The sequence below is a fragment of the Denticeps clupeoides genome, chromosome 4, assembly GCF_900700375.1.
Source record: "Denticeps clupeoides chromosome 4, fDenClu1.1, whole genome shotgun sequence".
In the NCBI taxonomy this organism is placed as follows: Eukaryota; Metazoa; Chordata; class Actinopteri; order Clupeiformes; family Denticipitidae; genus Denticeps; species Denticeps clupeoides.
In genome coordinates this window covers 7,411,707-7,426,899 of record NC_041710.1, presented here as the reverse complement: position 1 = coordinate 7,426,899, position 15,193 = coordinate 7,411,707, and the positions used below count along the sequence as shown (strand labels likewise).

The 15,193-nt window shown below is 42.9% G+C and overlaps 1 protein-coding gene across 2 annotated transcripts in view; it reads right to left on the bottom strand.

Moving 5' to 3' along the window:
• Window positions 1-15,193, bottom strand: part of pax5 (paired box 5) — a 39,853-nt gene that overhangs the window by 6,179 nt on the left and 18,481 nt on the right. For both annotated transcript variants that reach the window (XM_028976470.1, XM_028976469.1), the window contains exons 7-8: window positions 10,484-10,613; window positions 3,166-3,267 (exon numbers count right to left, since the gene is read on the bottom strand). In XM_028976470.1, the coding sequence (XP_028832303.1) occupies window positions 3,166-3,267; window positions 10,484-10,613 (232 nt within the window). The remainder of the gene's footprint in view (window positions 1-3,165; window positions 3,268-10,483; window positions 10,614-15,193) is intronic.

The window sequence follows — 15,193 nt, the reverse complement described above, 5'->3', positions numbered from 1 at the left end:
CCTGGTCCTGGAAGAACGTCTGCCGGTAAGTATTCGTTCCTGCCCACATGTCTTCACAACCTGCCACACTCATTATCAGGCCAATAAGAAACACCTGAGTCCATTTAAGGCAGGGTTGGAATGAAGACTTTTAGGCAGATGTCCTCAAAGACCAGGGTTGGTTCACCAATGAGAATTCTTCAACACTGATTCTCCTCATGTTTGGTTTGGAGCAATAGGAGCAAAGAAAACGGAGGGAAATGGAAACAGAACAGAATCAGACGTGACCTCACACTAAACATTTATTGACAGAAGGGGGCTTCAGTTGTCCAGAATGAGGAGGTAAGGCACTTGAGGGTTTTGAATTCAACATTAGTGGGTCCTCCCGTATTAAACATAAAATAAAGTTCATCTTCCGGGTAATAATTACGACCCATCACAAATGGCTGGGTTGGTGGTTATTTTCATCTTTCTTGTTTCTGTCTGTTTATTTCTAAAAATCCTGAAGATAGCTGCTGCTCCATTACCAAACACTCTCCATGCACTTCATCCATTGTAATGGCATGAAAGTAAGTCCCATTGGGAATGTGTGTGAACGAGTTGTGAAGCTTGTGAAGTTCATTTCTTCAGGACTATTGGTGGGTCCCGAAAAAGACACAATCCATAAATTCGGGCATGCACTAACAGCACCAATAACAGGTAGTTCATGTATAATAAAAGGGAGCCATTTATGGTGCTCAGTTCAGGGGGTTTACATCATTTAATCAGAAGGCAGAGAAAAGCTACAGATTTCAACTTTCAAAATGACTCCACGCGGAATAACCATCCCGGAGAAAGAAGCGCTCGTATCCGTTCGCTGCGTTGTTTTTATTTATTCCTTTTCTACAGCTGCGCGTCAACAGGTCATATCTGTTATGTACAGTTGACCCATCAAAAGTATAAACACTTCGCTTTCCGCCTTTTCCCCGCTCCCCTCCTCCAACCTCCCTGTCCCTCGGGACGTCTCTCCCTTGTGCTGACTGTCACAAACCTCAAATCCCAGACCTCTCCTTCCTCCCCTCCCTCCCTCCCTCCCGCTCCCCTGTTCTGTCGGTTCTGCTCCATTGCGCTTATGTGGCCCCCCTTTTCTTTGTGTCAGGCCCCCTGCCGAAAGAGAAGGAGCGAGAGAGGGAGACAGTTGGGAAGGAAAGAGGAGGAGGAGAGAAAGATAAAATGCAGGAAAAGTGGAGGCTAAGGAGTGTGTGTGTGTGTGTGTGTGCGTGTCTGATGTATATAAGAATACAGTGAGCAGACGACTGGCTGACCTCGTACCCGAGAAAATCAAGCGAAAAGTGTCTGGTTCCATGGTCTCCCCTCTGGAAACTTCTCTGGGGGCCACGCCCAGAAAGAAGGGGGGGGGTGGTAAACAGGATAAACAGACAGTGCCTGCATCTCCCCTCAGACCCCTCCAGTAACCTTCAGTGCTTTGTCAGGTGGGGTCGTTGCCACGGTTACATGCCAGCGCACTAATGCTTTCTCCCTTGTCATCTTATCACTGCAGTGACTGCGGAGCGTCAGGTTGTTTTGGGAACGGGCCTGTGTGTTTGTGTGTGTGTTTGTGTGTGTGTGTGTGTGTGTGTGTGTGTGATGGATAGAAAGGTGATCCCCTTGCGAGCCGCTCCATGTCAAGGTCACGAATACTTGTCAAATCTTCGGGAAAACACCGCGGCGCGCTCTTGCCAGGAGCAAGAGACAAGGTTACGCCTCCTTTCCTGAAGAAACGCTTCCTACACACCCCCTGAGAGTCACATCCTCAGTGAGGGACACGCGCGTGCACACACACACACTACAGCCGCACAGTGACAGCCGTGGCCTCTGACAACCGCGACTCTCCCATTCAGCCACGCCGGGGGATTTGTTTGGAGCGGTCCGGCCGGTCTCGCCGCTGTCCTGACACATTCTCAGCTTGTTTTTACTCTCGTCTTCTTTATCCTTCTTTTGCTTTGCCATCTCCCCTGTGTTCCAGTCTTGGCTACAGCTCTAAGTAGCTGAGAGAAACGTCCGGAAACCAGTGCGGTGGCCCTCTCCACTCGGGAGCTTGTGGACATGCTCCCGAGATGGACAATCAAATTTCCCCTAAAAAGGGTAACTCTGGTTTCCCTTCATCCTGGCCAGGTCTAGTGTGTGTGTGTGTGTGTGTGTGTGTGTGTGTGTGTGTTTGGGGGGTGTCTGAATGTATTAGTCAGGGGTCAGCGGTGATTCTCATTAAAAACAAATTACTGGTGTTGAGAAGGGACAGCTGTGCTCCTACAGTTGCATTCTAACGACACGCACACACACACACACACACACACACACACACACACCAGCTATATGCCACAATGCTTCTGCATATACACACCAACAATATGCCACTATGCACGCACACACACACACACTCCCCCCTGGGAATTCTGTCAACCTGGCAGACAGGGGAAGAGAGGAAGTGGCAAAGACACCCACCCCCCACTGGGATTTAAACAGAGAATAAAAGAGGGGTAAAGAGGTGAGGGGGGGGGGGGTCATGAGACGGAGTGAGGGAGAGACAGACACACAGAGAGAGAGAGAGAGAGAGATGGGGACTGCTGGATTAAGAAAGAGACAATGATGAAGAGAGAGAAAAGAAAGATAAAAATAAGGTACGGCGGAGAGCGAGTTTGGAAAGGAGCGGCTGCACCTCATCTTTATCAATCTGAGGCTGATCTGTGCCCCATTCGAAAACGGAGAGCGGCGCCTTTGATTGAGCTCAGCTCCGCAGTCCAGACTATTCCATCAGGGGCTTTAAATGAAAGGTACACAGTTCAAATGGACACTTCACTCCTATGGGGAAAAAGCAGCCCTGTTCTTTTTCTCTCAATCCCTATCTCTGGCTTTTCAAACACACACACACACACACACACACACACACACATGCACACACTTGCTTTATGTCATTCTATTGACTGTAAGATACCATGGCCTTGTCCAAAACTAAAGTCCAAAGTCAGGTGAGGGAACTGACCCCTGAATGTGAAACCCTCTTCACATTCCTACTTACAGCTACATCCATCTCACCACCATCTGAAGGCATTAAGCACAAAAGCACCCAAAAGATACATTTCACCTGATATGAAAGTTAGAATAAAGGTATTTGTGTGTGAGTGTGTGTGTGCACACTGACAGACTCACCAGGTACCATGCCAGTGAGTGAAGGGGCAGAGTAGCTGCCCTGTCCTGTCGGAGGAACGTGAGGAGGGTAACCAGGCAACGTGGTGCTGGCAAGGTCGCGACCTGCAAACAGAAAAGCCACATTCATCTTTGTGTAAATGTGACTCTGAAAAGCAGTGCAGTTTATGTTGAGCAGTACTTGTAGCACACAATGTGCAATTGTAAATCCCAAACCAAAATTTGGTCACCCAGCACTTTTTTTTGCTCAAAACAGTGAAAGTGAGTTTTTGTCATTGTGATACACAGCACACGGCACACATAACGTAATGTGTCCTCTGCTTTTAACCCAGCACCCTTGGTAGAGCAGTGGGCAGCCATGAAAGGCGCCCGGGGAGCTGTGTGTGGGGATGGTACCTTCATGAAGGCGACCTTAGTGGCACCTTGGAGGTTCAGGATTTGAACCTGCAACCCTTCAGTTACAAGTGTGCTTCCTTACCTAGTAGGCCACAACTGCCCCTGGTTCTGTCTTTAGCAATAATATTACAACAACAACAAAAAGTCCAAATTAAATATTTAATAATTATCTACAATTCATAACAAATGGTTCAAGCATTGGCATATTCTAAAAGACATATGACATGAGGAATGTTAGCTAATGTAATGTCAGCTAGTTTAAGAATATTTAAAAAATAAACTGGTACAAACAATAAAAAGACTGCTTGGATCTTTTTTTGTCTTTGAGGTAATCTATTAGATGTTCAAAATGCTAAAGAAGGTGTGATGCTGTAGAAATAGAAATCCATTGTCTTGTGTTTAAATTGTGTCATACAGGACATACAAGTACATAATACTGATTTTTTGTTGATTGATATATTTTTTCATGGTTCTTATTGCCAGGTCACATACGGTGGGGCAAAATGTATTTGGCAGCCACCAATTGTACAAGTTGTCCCACTTAAAAAGATGAGAGGAGTGTAATTCTCATCATAGGTACACTGATGAGAGACAGAATGTAAAAAAATCCAGGAAATCACATTGTATGGTTTTTAAAGAATTTATTTCTGTAAGTATTTGGTAAATAGCAAAAGTTCACATCACTTCTTTGTAGTGTAACCTTGGTTGGCAAAGACAGAGGTCAAACATTTCTTGTAGGTCTTCACCAGGTTTGCACAGACTGCTGGTATTTTGGTCCATTCTTCCAGCAAATCTTGTCAAGCTGTGAAGTTTTGGGGCTGTCACTGAACACAGATTCTCTATTGGATTCACAGTTTTTGCAACTCCATTGGTCTCATCTGAAAACATGACATTCTCCCAATCCTAATCCAGGTCATCCAGATGGTCCCTGGCAAACTTTAGACGGGCCTGGACATGTGCTGGTTTAAAGAGGGTGACCTTTCAAGCTTTGCAGGATTTTAATCCATGACGACGTAGTGTGTTACAAATAGTAACCTTTGTTACTGTGGTCCCAGCTCTCTTCAGGTCATTGACTAGGACCCCCCCCCCCCCCCCCCCCCTCAAGATCATTTGTACCCCACAAGGTGAGATCTTGCATTGAGTTTCAGGTTGAGGGAGATTGTCAGTGATTCCATTTTTGAATAATTGTTCTAACAGTTGATCTCTTCTCACCAAGCTGATTGCTGATTGTAGATCGGCTCGTCCCGGTCTTGTGCGAGTGAACAATCTTGTACCTGGTGTCCTTAGACAGCTCTCTGGTCTTGATCATGGTGGCCAGGTTGGAGTCTGACTGTTTGAAGGTGTGGACAGGTGTCTTTTATACAGATAGAGTGTTCAAACAGGCTCCATTAATACAGGTAACGAGTGAAGGATAGAAGGATAGTAAGAGGTCTGTGGGGGGCGGAAATTGTTGCTTGTTTGTAGATGCTTAACACTTAGCTGCACCATTTATTAAAAAAATCTTTAAAACACAATACAATGTGATTACCTGGATTTTTTTTTTACATTCTGTCTCTCACAGTTGAGGTGTACCTATCATCTCATCTTTTTAAGTGGGACTACTTGCACAATTGGTGGCTGACAAATATGTTTTTCCCCACTGTAACATATTTACTATTGACTTTGCCTTATAGAGCTGTTCCAATATGTCTCTACAAGTCACCTGCCCTCAATTAAGCTTCAGTCATTTGTCCTTAAGCCCCCACTCTTTCCTGTTTAATGATTTATTTCATAAAACCCATAAGACGTGTTGATGTAGCGATGTGAACATGTCCCACATGTCAAACATTTTCCTGGTGGCTCTCAGTACTGGTACAATAATAAAGCCCTTAGTGTCCTGCTCATTAATATGACATCTGATGTCATTATTCTTCCTAGTGAATATTTGACTCAAGTTAATTAACTGGCTCGCACTGTACAGAACAATGGACTTTTTCATGAATAACAGGCTGCTGGTGGGTGGCTCGGCTGTGACGTTTGGCTTCGGATTCCCATTTATTCCATGTTCTCTAGTGAGAGGCCTAAAATGCTGAACACACAGGACTGTAATGGGTCAGTGTGATAGAAACACACAAGCTTATCTTGTTTCTGATTGATTTACCTCTATTTGTCTCTGCATCTTGAGGAGACTGGGTTCATGGGCTACAAAAAAAAACAGTCTCTGGTAATGGTTTTTGAGATTTGTGGTCAAACATCCATGCTTTTATTTCTTCTTGCCTGTACTACTGTATGCAACCCATGGGTTAGCTCCAGCATGCCTGAGTGATCTCATGTCTACCTACAGAACATCTGTAATCTCTGTAAAATCTGATAATCTGCTATCCCTGTCCCAAAATGAGACCAAAATATGGAACAGTTTGATACACGTGTTTAATCAGTCTATGCCACCACTTATTTTCTCAGAGCTTTTTAGAGGTGTTTTTAGGTGTTATATGCCTTCTCTTCATTATTATTGTTGTTGTTAATATCATAATTAATAATAATAGTAATAATAATAATAATAATGTGTCATTAGTTGTGTTAGTACTAATTGTCATTGGTAGTACTAGAAGTATCATTGTTGGTGAATAAAAATAAGATTTACATGCAAAACATTAAAAAGTTGAAATAATACTTTGATCTTTGAACACTGGTTTAGGGCTGTTTTGAATCACACAGTAGGACTGTATGCACACTATGGAAATGGAGCATGATGTAAAGAGGAACGCTGAATTTGTCTGAATTTGAACCATTCATAATAAACATTCAGAAAATTGTCAGTAAAATGTACAATGTTGAAGTTATTAAAGCATATGACACCCAAGGTCAGTTAAAAATAAATATAATTATAAAGGCAAAATAAATAAAATTAATAATAATGTAAAGACTTGTATCATTCTCAAAAGGAAGAGAGTAATGTAACAAACTACTCAAGGTAAAACAGTAATCTTTTCCTGAGTAACTTGCCCAAAATGCCACAATATTATCATTTATATTATGTATAAACATTAATTTAATAAATATTTATTTTATTGCTTATTTTGTATTAAATATGATTTAATTAGTTGATTTTATCTATTCTTTGTTTATTTACAAATGATCTGTGTAATTCTCATTTTGATTACATATTATCAATTCTGCTGCATTTGCTAGTACGGATGTAATTGTTGTAAATGTTGTAATTCTAAATTGTAAATAAATATTTGCATTACTGTTTAATGTAAGCAACATAATCACCATTTATTGTTTTATTTGTATTTTTAGTTGACTTAATTGTTTTTCTTTAAACTGTGCTATATGAATATATATATGCGCATTGTCAGGTGTCTGTTCAATTGTTAATTTATACATTATTAGCATTCAATTGAATTTTGCTTTCCAGAATTTGTATAAAATATTCAGCACTGTCTTGTGCACAAAGCAATCAGGAAAATGAAAGCAGAGAGTGTTCTTATCACACTATCCAATCATGAACCTGCGTGTTCAGCATTTCTTTTATACAGAATTATGAGACAAGTACGGTCCTATGACAAATAGGAAGTCAGCTGCTTTCATCACATATGGCAAAATTCAAATACACACATGCAGCTTTTTCTCAAACTTTTCTTTAGTAACAACTAACAACAATAATAATATCTCATGTAATATTACAATGTTTCTAAGATATGAGACTTGTTACAATAAGAAAAATGGTAATTAGCAGTTCCGTTAATATTGCTGTGTCTCTTGTAATTTCCCTTTCAGCTGAAATGTTCTCTTTCTTGCGTCTCCACCCCACTGTCTTGCCAGCACGTTGAGAGGATTTATAGAGGAATTAGGCTATGTGGCAAAATGTCAGGTGGATCATTCTTCAGCATTTACTCAGGAACACTGAGTGAGTGAGGGCATGCAGTCTGTCATCATAAGCCCGTAACACACTCCCAGCATCAGTCCCACTGGCTCACGCGGCCTGACCAATAACAGGGATGTTATGAGAGAAAGAGAGCAGACCGAGAGGGGAACGGTCGAGAAGAAGGCCGGACGTTTGGCTAAGCATCCGAGGTTTGTGTGGAGCTGAATGAAATGAAGCTTTCTCATCCTCTCCCTCTAGATCTGCTGGTAAGCGGGTTTTACAGTGTGTGTGACATGACAGTAAAGCATTAACGTGAGCTGGCTGCTAATCCTCCCTGGGTCACAGAGCAGGTCAGCGGAGAAAAGAACGAGTGAAATAAGGAGAGAAAGGGGGAGAAAGACTTTGGTAAGGTACGGTGAAGAAGAGGAGATGGACAGGGGCAGGCTGAGCTTCACAACAGTAGGAAAGCTTGTTAATAATCCTCTTCAGTTTTATTCATTTTTACTACTCGTCTAGTAAAAGTGGCACGGGGTCTGCGGGAGAGGTCAGCATGGATGGCCCATTCAACTGGATTTTCTGCATCACCCAGAGGTTAATCAAACGAGCTCAAACGGACCTAACAATTATATTAGCAGTGTATGAAGGTGCAAGACCAAAGAGGATTTTTTAGAAAGAACAGAATGTCTGGTTTGTTTTCAGCTTTAAGTGCACGCACTTTATGCCATTTCCCAGTGAGGCGGAATGTCTATACGCAGAGTACATTTGTACATGATGATAATGTCCATTGCATACTGTTCACGTTGGTGCTCGTCGTTGTTCAAATTACAGGGCGGGTGAGGTGAGCTTTAATTTTATATTAAATTAAAATTTTAAAGATTTATACTGAGCATATTATCTCACAAGAGAGAGAGGGAGACATGTTTCTCCCTCTCTCTCTTGTGAGATAATATGCTCATTACAATGCATTTTCTGAACATCCATCTGAATGAATACAAATCTTTGTCAGTTCCTGTTATGTCTACCCATACGTAATGCCGCTGCACTTGAATTAAAATTCTTGTGTGACTGTTGTTTTTATTGTGTCAGAATGAAATGTAAGTGACCATATTATTGACATTCTCTATGCCTTTGGTGTAATGGCTGTTTTAGAGTATACTTTCGTGTACTTTTGGTATCTTTTGTAGGAAGATGGGTGCTGTATAATGTACACAGCCTGCATGTACACAGCCTGCATGTTGTCATTGCTAGCAGGAGGGACGGTCCATTTAAATTTTAAAGGGGCACTGGTGGCCTAGCGGTTAAGGAAACGGCCCTGTAATCAGTAGGTTGCCAGTTCAAATCCCGATCAGCCAAGGTGCCACTGAGGCGCCACTGAGCAAAGCACCGTCCCCACACACTGCTCCCCGGGCGCCTGTCATGGCTGCCCACTGCTCACTCAGGGTGATGGGTTAAATGCACAAAATTTCACTGTGTGCACTGTGTGCTGTGCTGCTGTGTATCACATGTGACAATCACTTCACTTTCACTTTCAAATTCTTTCCAACATTGGTCAACATCACTAATCAAGCAGAACTGTCCCTGACGTATTTCTCCAGAGGAAAAAAAAGAGGTGAGAGGACAACTCCTGACACCTCTGCCACCTTCATCGTGTCCAGTTCCAGCAGGTTCAACCCGCCTAGTTCATGCAACACAACGCCCTACCCCTGTGCCCCAGTTGCCTCTTCTGCTGAGGTGGGCACAGCCCTCTGCATCGGTCTGGGCATCCATGTTCAGTCCAAGTCAAGTCACACCAAGCGTAGGTCAGGATTGCCGAGCGGTCTAACGCGCTGCGTTCATTTTGCAGTCTCTCCTGGAGGCGTGGGTTCGAATCCCGCTTCTGACAGATAATCCCGTTGGGTTAGGGTTAACTCTGTCAGTGCAGCCGTGGAGAAAAACCAGAGCAGTCCCCAGGACAGGGTCTGAGCTGGCCTCGGCCACTCTGCACCTTCTGTTGAAGACTGTCCTGCTGGTGTAAGGTCTTGGGACAGGTGTAAAGTCATGCCCCATCCTGCTCTTAGTGCTTCAGAATCCTGACATTGTTTATTCATTGTTTATTCCATGACATTTGCAAATACTGCAGGTTTTATGTCTGAGCCCAGAATTGTGTTTATGTAGAAGGAAATACAATACAATAAATGACACGAATACACTGGCTACTGTTGCTAACAAGGTTTAAAATGAATGAATAAACCTCTTTAGAACCTCTGGAGAAACCTCTGGAGAACGTCTGCTTAATGACGTTAGAATGCGATTATTGCAGTCATCATTTAGTCATATTTTACTGGATCTCTTTAACCTGGAAGTGAACACACCTCGCAACTTTCTGAAACCAACAGCTCACTTTGCATCAGGCAGCTATGATATAAACCTCCTTGAATGAGCCTATTACCTGCACAGAATGCCCCCAACCCCCTGAGTGGAGGGCTTTTGATCTACCTTGTCAGCGGCAGCCCAAAATCCCACCCCTATGATGCTCTCATTAGCAGCACTGTCCAACTGCCCATCAGCCAAGACCTAATTAAGGCCTGCCTGTCCGGGCCCACGGAGAAAAGGAGGAAGAACCGAGGGAAGAGGGAAATGAGCAGCCGAACTCCCATTTCCGTTTAATTAAAGGTCTCCATCCACCTCTACTGTCCCACATGGGACCAAAAGACTGAGAAGCACTTAAACTGACTAAGTACATCAAACACACACACACACACACACACACAAAGCTAAATCAGCAGAGGAAAATCTTCCAAAATGTAGTGTAATAGTAATAATGGAGAACATGGTTTGCATTGCTTTACTTGCAGTATTATAAATATTAAATTCATTAAGTCTCACTGTTACTATTTTATTCAACTTCAGATGGAAGCTGAAGGAGGAAGGCATGAATGTTGTAGTAATTTCATGTTAATCTCGACATGATGATAAATCAATGCTGTCAAAATAAGCATCAGCTTATAAATAAAACCCATGTAATTATTAAAACCAAAGAAAAGACGAGAGAGAGAAAAGAAGAAGAAATCCGTGTGTCCCCCGGCAGGCCCCTACCTGACACGAGCGGGTAAGACTGTGGCCCTGAAACACTGGCCCCCAGCTCCGCTCCCGTCTGATTGGATAAGTTGTTTTTCATGTCCTCCAGTCCGCCGGCCAGCGATGCCATGGCTGAGTAATCCGACGTCTAAAGCCAGAGAAAAAGAAAGCAGAAGAGAGAGTGAGAGGGGATTTTCTCAGAAGAACTGGGCTGCAGACTGACAGGGGATCTTCTTTAAATCCACACACTGAATGAATCTGCCTTTAACACCTATAACCAGTACAGGTAAAGGCATTTTTTGTTGATTCAGAGAAAGTTCCCGTCTGGCTGATATCACTGACAAGCTTGCGATCTGGCTAGACTGCTGCTTAGACCCATTGGTCATAATAAGACCTATCTATGAATAACACACACACACACACACACACACACACACATTAGTCTTAATGAGTGTGGTCACATTCTTGAGCCAGGTTTATGCTGCCTTCACTCTTCATTTAAGGCAGTGATGATAGTGTCAGCTCTGCTCAGCTCCTGTCTGTGTGTTAGTGCCAGTGTTTGTGTGCACACGTGTGTATGTGTGTGTGTGCATATACAGTATTGCATACAGTTGCATGCATTTGAAATTTCTTTGCCTGTTTGTGTGCTTGTATATGTGTGCAGTATGTGTATGTGTGTGAATGTGACCAAATGCATTTTAATTTTCTGCTTGTATGTGTGTGTGAGACGTAGAGTGCGTGAATGTGACTGTAAGCATGAGTTGAGTTTTTGTGTTGGTGATGTGTGTGTGTGTGTGTTTTCTGGTGACCCGTTAAACGCCGCTGTGCTCATCAACACACTGCAGGCAACGAACTGTGACTTGCCCAATCACAGCGAAGTCTGTTGATCCTCTCTGTATCTTCCTTTCTCTTCTCCCCCTCTTTCTCTTACCCTTTCTCTCTCTCTCTCTCTCTCTCTCTCTCTATGTGTCTCTCTCTCTCTCGTCCCCTCTGTAACGTGTGTGTATATGTAGATGTGGTAATTGAAGATTATGAAGTTTGGCCGCAGTGCTGACAAGCTGCTAAGGAAGATGGATTATTCTCATTTTTCACAGTAAATGTTGTCAATTTCAGAACTCTCAGGGCCATCAACCCTAATCACACACACACACACACACACTCACACACAAAGAACAATCAGGCGCATGTACACTAACACACACACATACACACACACAACATTGTCCACAGCTGTGACAGCAACCAGCAGCCAGCTTAAAAGGAGGATGTGAGAAATGACAAAAAGGGGAGGAGTGTGAAAGGAAGAAAGAAACGAAAGAAAGAACGAGAGAAAGAACGAAAGAAAGAAAGGGTCTTTTCATGTTACAGAATGTTGCTGAACAAAAAGCTTAAGCTGCTATTCAGATAACTGGTTTAAAAAGTAAGCAAATGGAAAAAGCAACAAAAAAAAGAATTCTCGTAAGAAAGACCAAACCTAAAAGTAGAACATCTATTGCATTTATTAAAAAAAAAAAAAAGTGAGAATAAAAACCATGAATGAGATCCAGCAGTTTGTTGACATTTGTTCTGTCTGTCTGTCACTACAGAGGTTCTCTCTCTCCCTCTCTCTCTCTCTCTCTCTCTCTCTCTGTCATCAATAACAGATGAGGCTTAATCGCACAACACAAAAATAATTCCCTCTGTCCAGGAAAGCTTGTGCCTCATTTACATACATCTCTCTCTCGCTCTCTCCCTCTCTTTAGTTCTGCTTTGTCTTCTTTGAGAGCAGAAAGCCCCGGCGAACAGAAACCAATCAGCGCACGCCGAGTCGCATGGGGGCCGAGGCGTTTAGCAGCATGCGCGGTGGTAAACGACAGCGGCTGAGGGAAGGCATTTATCCACGCGCCTCGCAGCGCCGAGGCCGACCCGCACGCCGATCCTGCCCACAGCGCAAACACACACTCACACACACACACACACACACACACACACACACACACAGTCACACCAGACTTCACTCACGCTCTCTGGCTTCTGTGTTTTTGTGTGTGTGTTTCTGCATGCTGTGACTCAGGGGCCACGGAATTGCGAAGATGTAATCACATGCAGTATACACAAACACACACACATGCACACACACACACATATCCCACAGCCAGCGGAGCATTACCAGATCCAGTAGAACCGTTTCTAAGTAATTATTCATAAAAGTTGTGGTTTGTATGTAAATGTTTCTACAACACACAGCCTGTCCAAGTGGAGTTTTTAATTGTCTCGCTCCACTCCTCCATGCCGGGCAAGAAACAACCCAAGCTGCACCGCGAGCTGGGTTAACCTTGTAGAGCTCAGATCAGCTTAACTAGACACTACAGAAATGGCAGGAGTGGACATACACACACACACACGCACACGCGCGTAGTACATTAACTGAATTCGATTTCTATTTAACTCATTTACCCAAGGACAGACGCTAAATAAGCAGAGAGAAAAGACTTACACTCATGACCCATGTGCTTTATTGGTCAATTCCTCTCCTTTCAGACTCTCCAAACACAGTTCTAAATGTGACACATGCATATTGAAGGTGTGTGTGTGTGTGTGTGTGTGTGTGTGTGTGCACATGCACAAATTCCTTAGACTGATAAATCACAAGCATAATGTAATGCGATTGAAAGGGAAAATTTAAATGAAGTGGGCCTGACACACACTGCTTGCTGTGTTCCATGAGATGTCACCTCCTGGACTGAGATAAATCTGTGTGTGTGTGTGTGTGTGTTGTTGGTCTCTTCATTAACCTGCTACATTAAAGAATGTGATTTTTTTTTTTATTCAGCCCCTTTCATTAGTTTCGTTATTTTGAGGCAGTCATGACAACATCAGGGCCAAGTTCACAGCCTCCGGACAACATACGCAAACACACACACACACACACACACACACACACACAAGAGCAGCCCTCGGGTAGACTATGGGGAACCGCCTGTGCTGTCAATCAGCCAGAATAAGAGAGGAAGAGCTACGGGACAGACCCACACAGTCCATTTAAAGACACACACTTGGCTTTTTATGTCTTTTTGAGGACCTAGAATTCCCCATCGCAGTAAAAAGAAAATAATTTGTATTTAAGATGTTTGCATATATTAAAACAAGCTTTTTTTTTTTTCGAGTTGTGGCCATAAATTACAGTCCCCAGTTTCACATAAATTACTTTTTAAGACATTCACAATGACTCAGCTACACAAAAACACACTCATATACTGCCCTGCCAAATTAAAGTCACACACTTTAATATTTATACGACCAGCTTTAGTTTTGACTACGGCATGCAGTTACCTTGGTATTGTTTTAGTAAACTTGTGCAACGCCACAACATTTACTTTAGTCCAGACTAGCATTTCTTTTCCACCAAGATTCTGTGTTGAGGAGGGGAGAGTTGAAACACTGTGCGTAGCCTTCTCAGCACACACAGATTCTCAGACCATGACTTTGATGCCTAGGCGGTCCAGAGCTAGCCAGGCGTCACCCATTCACATGTGCGCTGGGTCCTAATCACCCACAGGTCCTGCCTGACTGTCAGGGGTGAGTAGGACCCTTTATATGTTAGTCTCTCCTACATTAAAGTTGATTTCCGTGTGCTGCGTGCATTTCCTGTGTAACTGTGCATGTTTTGGCCTTTGTGCATTTTTCTTTTCATTAAGTTAACATCATGATTTATCCCAAAATGTTGAGCGTTTGCGCCTCTCCCTTCACTACGCGCCATGGCATGACAATAACACTGCCTCCACAGGCTTGTACAGTAGGGACTATGAATGATATTTGCATCAGTACATGCGGTTCCCTTCACTATGGAGCACGATTCTTGCATGTATTTTATTGCCTGTATATCTATCTTTGTTCTAGAGTTTTTTTACTTGTGTTTCCTAGCAAACTGTCTCGTGGTGTGGTTTAAGTGCAAATGATGTGAATTGAACGGTCCATTTTCTGCCATTTCACTTGAGGTAACCTTGACAGTCTATATTGATTGTTTTAACGTATCAGACCACAATTTCCCACTGGGATCTTCACTATCCTTAAAGGTTTTAATTATTCATTGGATTTTAGCTTAGTCATTTCAGTTACTTGTTTCTGTTTGCTTTGCCAGACTCTTGCAGTGACATTATAGTTTAAGAAATTAGAAGGTATTGGGTGCATCATTTAAGGTAAAGTAACATGTTACCAGGAGAAACAATCACTGTACTAATTCACCAATCAAAGGCTCTTGCTTATTTGTCCATTTAAACCCACAAGACAACTTTGTGTATATTGTGTGTATATGAACACAAATACATTAGTTTTTTTATCTTTGTTGGACATAATCTAATAGTTGAGTAGTTAATTTATTACAAATACGTAACAACCTCTATGTAACAAGGCAAACTACCTCTAACTACCTCGGCCACACACACACACACACACACACACACACACACACACACTCACAGTACATACACCCACATTCCTATAGCCAAAAAATGGCAAGACACGAACACTCTCTCTCTCACACACACACACACACAGTACATACACTCACACCCCTAAAAAAACGTCTCACAAAAGAACCCTACAACCGGACACAGGAGAGGTCACGTGAGCCAGAGGTTAAAGCCCCTCTGCATGGCTTTTGACCTGGGGTGATTCTCATCAGAGGGGAAATAGACTGGGGAATTATAGGGGATTTCAGATGAGTTTATAGAATGCTCCCGGTGGCCC